Source organism: Mus pahari, chromosome 15, assembly GCF_900095145.1.
Source record: "Mus pahari chromosome 15, PAHARI_EIJ_v1.1, whole genome shotgun sequence".
NCBI lineage: Eukaryota > Metazoa > Chordata > Mammalia > Rodentia > Muridae > Mus > Mus pahari.
The window spans coordinates 32767829-32776934 of record NC_034604.1 but is presented as its reverse complement, the minus strand read 5'-3'; the positions used below and the strand labels follow the sequence as shown (position 1 = coordinate 32776934).

Genomic DNA, 9106 nt, shown 5'->3' with positions numbered 1-9106 from the left:
TCCAGGTCACTGGCTATGATGGAGTAGGAGACATGACCATTGGATCCCAAATCCGGGTCAGAGGCGCTGACTTGAGCGATGGAGGCTCCAGGTGGATTGTTCTCTGCTATGTACACCAAGTAGGAGGCCTGGTGAAAAAGTGGAGCGTTGTCATTGACGTCACCAACGTGTAGGGTGACTTTTGTGCTGGAGGAAAGCGGTGGCTTGCCCCTGTCAGTGGCCATAATGGTCACATTGTATTCTGGAGTCAGCTCTCGGTCTAAGGTTCTATCTGTAACCAATTTATACGAGTTTTTGGAAGAAGAGATAATTTTAAAGGGCACTTCACCGTCTAGTCGACAATTAACCTCCCCGTTTTCCCCAGAATCTCTGTCGTGTATTTTGATCAAAGCAATTAGTGTTCCCGGCGGTGTGTTTTCTGGAATCGTTTCTAGCAGAGAACGGACTGTAATTTCTGGTCTGTTGTCATTTTCGTCTTGAATGTTAATTTCAACTGTACATTGTGCAACCAGGCCACCGCCATCCCGCGCTTCCACTACTATAGAATATTCTTTGATTTCTTCGAAATCCAGTGTTCTCTGTGTTGTAATTTCTCCACTCTTTGAATTTAGACCAAACACTTGCCCAGCTCTGTGGAGCGAATAAGAAATCTCTGAATTTACGCCCTCATCCTTATCTGTAGCTGTCACTCGTAGCACGGTTGTGCCTGGAGGCACATTCTCCGGAAGGCGGACTTTGTATACTTCCTGGTTGAACACAGGAGGATTGTCGTTGGCATCAGTGACTTGGATCCGAAGCTCAGTGGTGCCACTTAGGGGAGGATCCCCGCCGTCTAAGGCTGTCAGGACTAGTCGGTAATAATTCTGTTGCTCGCGATCTAAAGTTTTCTCCAATACCAATTCCGGGTACTTACGACCGTCTTGTTTTTCTTTATTCACCAGGGAGAAACCAGGGCTAGGAGAGAGTTTATAATTCTGTAGCGAATTTAAGGCAATATCTGCGTCTTCTGCTACTTCTAAAATGAACCGAGTGCCCGGTTGAGCAGACTCACTTATTTGCAGCTCTGAGGAAGTGTGAGGGAATTTTGGCATGTGGTCATTAATGTCCTCCAGCTCCACACTCAAGTGATAAAAGTTCAGTGGATTTTCAGCAACAGCCTCAAATTCCAGAGCACACACCAGCTTCTTCCCGCATATCTGCTCCCTGTCCAGCCTGCTGCTCACTAGCAACTCTCCGCTCTCTGAGCTCACACTGAAGTAAGGCTTCTCGGAACTGATGTGTAGCTTTCGCGTCGGTAACTCCTGGACACTGAAGCCCAGGTCCTTGGCGAGGTTCCCCACTACCGAGCCGGTGGGCATTTCCTCGGGGATCTTGTAGCGGATCTGCTCAGAGAGCGCGGGGCAGAACAAAGGCAGCAGGAAGGGAAGGAGCATTGGCCGCCTCTGCCCCTGACGCCTCTCAGCAGCGCCCTCCCGCATCTTTCTTGTTCCCCTTTGCTTGCTCACCAGCTTGGAGACGGCGGGTTACGAGTTAGCTCCGTAGTGCGGATATTCCGGGCTCCAATCGGACTTTGATACCAGTTCTAGTCCACGAAATGATTCTTCCTTTTCTCGGAAAGAAGCAGTGTAAAGGCTGAGAAAGGGAACCGTGGAAAGCGCTTTGCGGCTGCGCAAGACGGAGCTTCAGCCCTCTTCAGTCAGACCAACAGCGGCGCCCAGAGTTCGCACTATGAAACTGCAGCCTCTGCTGTTTGGTCCCCAACCCAATAATAAAATTGTGCCTAACTAAATAAGTGATATTTTACTATTCACACATTTAGCAACCGAGTTTAAATACCTCTTTGATATGTCTTTTATGATTTCAAGATGTTTGAAATATCGCTTTGAGTTTTTATGCAAATCTACATTATAGTGGTCCATTCTTTGGTCACCATACATGCACTTTTACTTAAAGCAAAGTGTTAATTGAGTGACAATTTAACAACTAGCGTGGCATTAGTCTTGCACTCGGAGTCTACTAGATTATTAAGTTCACAAATCATTTCTTTGTTGGCTATGGTATGTTGAAACAACTGCTACCCCTCTGTTACTTATTTTTATTTTTCTAGATTATCAATGCTGTTTCATAATGTTTGGAAACCAGTACTGTTGCAAACTACTTGTTTGTATTTAGGCAGATTGTCCCATTCCTCAGACATAATTTCTTCCTGGTAATGTTAACATTTCCTTTAGAAAATAAAAGAGAATCTTCATTGCTTCTTTAGGTAATACTTATTTGAGAAGACTGGCTCAGTGATGTAGCACAGATATAATGCAAACTGCTCAACCTCTCCTTTTCTCCTTTCCAAATTGTGTAGTTTCTATCCTACTCTTTATATTATATTAATTCATTCTTAAAACTTACCTGGGAAATGATTAGCCATGTGCAACACAAATAGACCACATTGTTTCTTTACCCATGCACTACACTACTGTAATGTGATGACTTTGGAATTGGAGAAATTGAACTCATTGTAAGCCAATTACATAAAATTATTGAATATAGTAACATTTGCTCCAACTTTATACTCCATTAATTAGTTTTTGAAGTGCTGCAAATCAAATCAGGGTGCCACATGGACTAGGCAAGAGAAAAATTTCCTTACCCACCCCTCAAAAAGTCAAAGTGCTGATGATATAGTTGTCTCCTCAAATGATTGTGCATCAAGATGCTACAGAAAGTGGGAAGTTGACTTCTTTCTTTCCTTTCCTTTCTTTTCTTTCTTTCTTTTTCTTTCTTTCTTTCCTTTCTTTCTTTTCTTTCTTTCTTTCTTTCTTTCTTTCTTTCTTTCTTTCTTTCTTTCTTTCTTTCTTTCTTTCTTTCTTTTTCGAGACAGGGTTTCTCTGTATAGCCCTGGTTGTCCTGGAACTCACTTTGTAGACTAGTCTGGCCTTGAACTCAGAAATCTGCCTGCCTCTGCCTCCCAAGTGCTGGGATTAAAGGTGTGCACCACCACTGCCCGGCCTGTAAAGTTGATTTCTACTCCCAGGTATATGCAACCTAGGATGAAACACTTCATTACTTGAGAAACAGCCTTCTCCACAATCATAAAATATTTATCTTGTCTTCCATTTTGACTGGTGATAAATTAGGGATTACACTTATTCAAATGGTACAAGAAATACAGACAATGCATATAATTTACTCTAAATAATTTTGTGGAATTGGTCAACATATTTGGAACTTGTTTACCATTCTTGGACTCTCACCATTTTAGATGTCTGTACAGCCTAAAATGCTCATGGTTAGTCCACTGAAATGGATTCTTCACTATTTTACTGAAGCTTATTTTTTTTTAAAGGTTTATTTATTTATTATATGTAGGTACACTGTAGCTGTCTTCAGACACCCCAGAAGAGGGCATCAGATCTCATGATGGATGGTTGTGAGCCACCATGTGGTTGCTGGGATTTGAACTTAGGACCTTCGGAAGAGCAGTCAGTGCTCTTAACTGCTGAGCCATCTCTCCAGCCCTACTGAAGCTTATTTAAGTTTATATTTTGTTGTTTTTCTTTTGGGGAGAGACTAAAAACTAACTATTGCATTAGATACAATATTTCCATTGGTATAGACCTCGAGAAGGGTGGTCATTCACACATACACTCAACATTCATTCACCAGTTTCACTTTCCACCAAGATCCACATTTTAAAATGTGCTTGTGGCTTGAAGTATAGTCAGTAGGTATAGTAAGCAGCAGTGATGCAGAAGCAGATCTCAAAAGATGTTTTAAGTCAAGAAATCTTGCTGTGCCTACTTGTAGGCTAATACAATTGTGACACATATTTGGTGATTTCTAATGTTATTACTAAGAACTTGGAAATTTCAACTGCTTTTCTGTAGCCCTAACTTAGAATACACATGTTTGCAAGTAGAAATATGTAGTGTATGTGGTAGGTAATCAGTTCTTAATTGAATGAGTGATAAAACAATAGTATGTTTTAAAAGTTGACCAGTGCCCTGTCTAAACTTTTCGAATGAGCCTTTTTGGTGTTTTGAGAGTCTCACGTAGCCCAGTTTATGTGTTGCTGGGGATCAAACTCAGGATTTGTGCAAACTAGGCAAGCATTCTAATAACTAACCTAAATCCCAGGTGTGATGGTTTGTGTAAGTTTGGCCCAGGGAATGGCACTATTAGGAATTGTGGCCTTGTTGGAGTAGGTCTGTCACTGTGGGCGTGGGCTTAAGACCCTCATCCTATTTGCCTGGAAGCAGTATTCTGCAAACAGCCTTCAGATGAAGATGTAGAACTCTCAGCTCCTCCAGCTCCACGCCTGCCTGGATGCTGCCATGTTCCCACCTTGATGATAATGGACTGAACCTCTGAACCTGTAAGCCAGCCCCAATTAAATATTATCCTTTGTAAGACTTGCCTTGGTCATGGTGTCTATTCACAGCCTAAAACCCTAAGACATCAGTCCTTGTCCAACCCCTCTGAAAATGAACTAAGCGACGCCCTAAGACTTTTAAGTGCTCAGTTTTTGCATTGCCATTACTTAAATATGCAAAAGAGTTCCGCATACCTCAAAATTCCTCAGAGAAGTCATAGAATGGAACTTACCAGAGCACAAGCATCTTCATCCTTATTCTCATGGAAATCTATGGATGTTAATAAGGAATCATTTTTCTCACAGCTTTCTTGGTTAATGAGCATGTCTGCATAGTTGGGCTGAGGAAAGATAATGTGACTTGTCTGGGAGCCTGAAGTGAGTGAGACTTCATGAGAATAGGTTTGTAGAAAAGCTTGTACCCCATCAATGCCCACAAAATGTGATGGAGGTTCAGGGGCCAATCCACCTCTGGAGCCCTGGAGCTGGCGAGATTTCTGCCAGTGCTGAAGTCTGAGAGCTAGGAGGACAATGACAAAGACAAGGAAGACGCAGGAGACCACAGCCACTGCCACCACCAGGTGGAGCGTGAGATCAGAATCTTCTGGTACCCCAGGGGTCATAATGCTGCTCAAGTCAGCCAACACTTCAGGGATGCTGTTAGCCACGGCCACAGTGAGAGTTACAGTGGCTGAGAGAGGAGGTTGGCCATGGTCCTGCACAGCCATCACCAGATTCTGTTTGAGAGCATCTCTGTCCAGTAGGGCCCTCGCTGTACGCACCTCACCTGTGTGAAGCCCTACAGAGAAGAGCCCAGGTTCACTGGCCTTGAGCAGACGGTAGGACAGCCAGGCATTCTGTCCCGAGTCTTTGTCCACTGCCACCACTTTGGTCACCAGGTATCCAGGCTCTGCAGAGCGGGGCGCTAATTCCACACCAGTGGAACCGTCTGTGGGGAAGCTAGGGTATAGGATCTCAGGTGCATTGTCATTCTGGTCCAACACAAACAAGCTCAGGGACACATTGCTGCTGAGAGGTGGGCTTCCACTGTCAGTGGCAATAACCAATAGCTGCAAGTCTTGTATCTTCTCAAAGTCAAAAGACTGCAGTGCATACAGGACACCACTGTCGGAGTTGATGGAGATGTAAGAGGACAAAGGCACTCCCTGTATGGTGTCCTCAGACACAGAGTAAGTGACCTGGGCATTCTCCTGGCTGTCAGGGTCATGTGCAGTCAATGAGAAGATGGAGGCACCTCTCAGGTTGTTCTCTGGGAGATAGGCTGTGTAGGAAGTGTGAGAAAAACGAGGAGGGTTGTCATTAGTGTCTGCCACAATCAGGGCAATATAAGTTTCAGTAGACAGAGGTGGGGCTCCTAGGTCCGCAGCTATCACCGTGATATTGTAGGTAGAGACTTTTTCTCGGTCCAAGTATTTCCATGTTACCAATCTATAATAGTTATCTATTGACTTTTCTAGTTTAAAAGGTAAGTTATCATGCGTGTAACAGACAACTTGGCCGTTCTTTCCAGAGTCTTGGTCATGCACATTCAAGAAGGCAATTACTGTTCCAGGAAGAGAATTTTCCAATACTGGATTAAACAAGGATGTAATGGTTACTTCCGGCCAATTGTCATTTACATCTTCTACCATAATGATCACTTTGCTCCTCCCCAGAAGCGCCCCTACGTCTTCAGCCTGTATTTCCATTTCATACAACGAACATTCTTCATAATCCAGATTCTTTGCTACTGTCATTTCCCCCGTGTTTTCATGAAGATGGAATAACAGCGATTGTTTGTCATTAATTTTCTGGAATTTATATGTCACTTTTCCATTGGCACCCTCATCCGGGTCGCTAGCTCTCACTTGGAGCAGCAGGGTACCTGGGACCACGTTCTCAAGGACTTTCACGCGGTAAACCGGTTGGTCAAAAACAGGGGCATTGTCGTTAGTATCCAACACTGTGACCTGGATGAGCGCTGTGCTGGAGCGGCGTGGGTCGCCGCCATCGTAGGCGGTGAGTACCAGGTGGTGAGTGGGTTCTTCCTCTCGGTCCAGGNTGNGCTCCAGCACCANCTCTGGGTTTATAGNNCCGTNGTCTCCNNTNTGNANGTNNAGAGAGAAGTGGCGATTGGGGCTGAGCTGGTAACTCTGGAGGGAGTTTATGCCCACATCTGGGTCTACAGCTTTTGGAAGCGGATACCTTGCTCCAGGGGCAGCGATTTCATTAATTTTCACCTCCAGATCTCCAACATGGAACTTCGGATTATTATCGTTAATATCAGTTATTTCAATTTCTATCCCAAAGAGTTTTCCTTTTTCCTCAACTAGGATGTTGATATTTACAAGACAAGGCGCGCTCTGAGCGCACAGCTCCTCCCGGTCTATCCTGCTTGCGGTGACCAAGCTGCCGCCCCGCGGATTCAGGGAGAAAAGCTGCGACCTACCTCTGGAGACAATGCGGACCCTGCGCTCCACCAGCTCGCGGGGCTCCAGCCCCAGGTCCTTGGAGATGTTGCCCACAACAGTGCCTTTGTCTGTCTCTTCTGGCACGGAGTAGCGAATCTGTCCTACCCCGATCTTGCACAGCGTCCCCATCAGCGTACACAGCAGCACCAGCTGGCCACGCCTGTGTTGATTCTTGGAAGCAGCCATTGTTCATTTGAAAAAGAATCCTTTCAGTCTTCACTGGGCATAGGTGGCTGGATTACCTTTGCTTGTGGCGATGGAAATAATCTTACGGAAAGCTGGAGAGTCACACATTTAGGGAAAGAATGCCTCCGCAGTTCCGCAGTAGGACTCGGGAATCTGCCGGTCTGATTTCATCCGCGCTGAGAATTCGATGGCTTTTCGGGTGCACCTCTCTCCCAATAGGTGAACAGCGGCGCTTAGAGTCTTAAATGGTTACTGCACTTAGATGCAGTTACTTAGGCTTTGCAAGTGGATTTTTTTTTTTCCTCATTACTTTTAAGTTTAAATTTGTTTCTAAATACATATATTAGAAGTAAGTAAAAATGTGTGTTGTTTAAAGTGTGATTACATTAATTACCAGATCTGTGGGCTAGCATTGCACCAAATGACTGGTTCACATTCACGCCTCTAAAAGCAAACAGGACAGTGTTACTTCCCATTGTTTCCTAGCTTTGTGTGAGCAGTTTCAACATACACCACTAAATTAAGAATTATAGTTGTTACTGGAAACTAATTCATTTTTAGAGTAAACAAGATCCATTGGAGATGATTGTCTGGAGGGCTGTTTTGTCTGGTTTAAACTCGTCATCGTCATAGCTTTCCACTGAGGTGTTGCTCTTATGTTTTCTTTTTAAATGTTATCTTAATCACATGCCAATACGTTTTCAGATTAACATTGTGAAATTTGTACAGGATGAAACTTTTTTGTTTTGTTTTGTTTTGTTTCGAGACAGGGTTTCTCTGTGTAGCTCTGGCTGTCCTGGAACTCACTTTGTAGACCAGGATGGCCTTGAACTCAGAAATCCACCGGCCTCTGCCTCCCCAGTGCTGGAATTAAAGGCATGCACCACCACAACCCGGCCAGGATGAAACTTTTACACTTTATTAAAAAAAAAAAAAACAAAGATTCTACTGACTTGTCACTGATTTCTTCCTAGTTGAAAAATACTTGGAAGGGACAGATAAAGACACAATTGAAAGTAATACTCTTATCGCCCTCGCCCTCTTTCCATATATGTGTGTGTGTGTGTGTGTGTGTGTGTGTTTGTGTGTGTGTGTGTGGAGAGAGAGAGAGAGAGAGAGAGAGAGAGAGAGAGAGAGAGAGAGAGAGAGAAGGGGTCTGACAGTCCTGGGACTCACTAGGTAGATCAGGCTGGGATTAAAGTGTGCACTACCAAGCCTGTCAATAATTGCACTTTAAACAAGATGAGTGTTTAAGTGACACACACACACACACACGCACACACACACGCACACGCGCACACCCCCCCACAGCCCTACTACTATAACTTTCATCCAAAGAACAGCAAAAAGTGAGGAACATATATAATTAATATACAAAGACAAATATTAAGGCTGCCATGGAAATCCTATCAATAGTTGGAAGTTGTCAGTAACTGAAGCAGGTGATACAGACTGCCCAGAGAGTGACACAATGTAGTATGGCCTTTCGTATGTATTAATAATTTTTATTTGCACAGTAGATTGGCTAGTTTGTCTAAAAATTTGAAAACTTCAAGACTATTTCTACCTAGAGGTAGTCTAATTTGTAGAAGACCTCTACATATTTTAATTTAGGAACACAAAGAAAAAGATGGATTCTAGTGTCCATCCAGATGGCTCAGCAGACAGCGACACTTGCTTCCTAGGCCTGTGGCATGAGTTATGTCCTTGGAAAAGATGAAAGGAAAAAAAAAACCCAAACATTCAAAGTCCAGGCCACACTCAAACTCAGAGATCTGCCTACTTTTGGCTCCCAAGTGCTAGGATTAAAGGTGTGAGCTACCACTGACCAGCTAATACTACTAATTTTAAAAATTATATATTGGAGTGTTTCAGGAAGAAACAGAGGGAAGGCATTTTTCATCTCTTCTTCAATGGTGGATCTTATTGTATGAACCTCTGTACAGGTAAAGTCTCAAAAACCTATGCTTCAAGGAACAGCAATCTGCTTTTGACCTTCTGGGCTTTTGGTTGTTTGTTTAGAAAGAGTCTCATATAGCCAGGGCTGGCCTTGCCTCTATCTCCCAAATGCTGACATTATGCA

The 9106-nt window shown here is 43.8% G+C and overlaps 2 protein-coding genes across 15 annotated transcripts in view; both read right to left on the bottom strand.

Annotated features, from left to right (window-relative positions):
- LOC110333412 (protocadherin gamma-B5-like) overlaps positions 1 to 1991 on the bottom strand; it is a 2892-nt gene extending 901 nt beyond the window's left edge. Inside the window, exon 1 of the mRNA XM_029547179.1 lies at positions 1 to 1991. Coding sequence (XP_029403039.1) covers positions 1 to 1478 — 1478 coding nt within the window. The 5' untranslated portion in view covers positions 1479 to 1991.
- LOC110333163 (protocadherin gamma-A4) overlaps positions 1 to 9106 on the bottom strand; it is a 180751-nt gene that overhangs the window by 108978 nt on the left and 62667 nt on the right. The window contains exon 1 of one of the 14 annotated variants that reach the window (XM_021214655.2): positions 4600 to 7610. The exons of the other annotated variants lie outside the window; for them this stretch is intronic. Coding sequence (XP_021070314.1) covers positions 4600 to 7023 — 2424 coding nt within the window. The 5' untranslated portion in view covers positions 7024 to 7610. Of the gene's footprint in view, positions 1 to 4599; positions 7611 to 9106 lie in introns of those variants that run through there. 14 annotated transcript variants of the gene reach the window in all.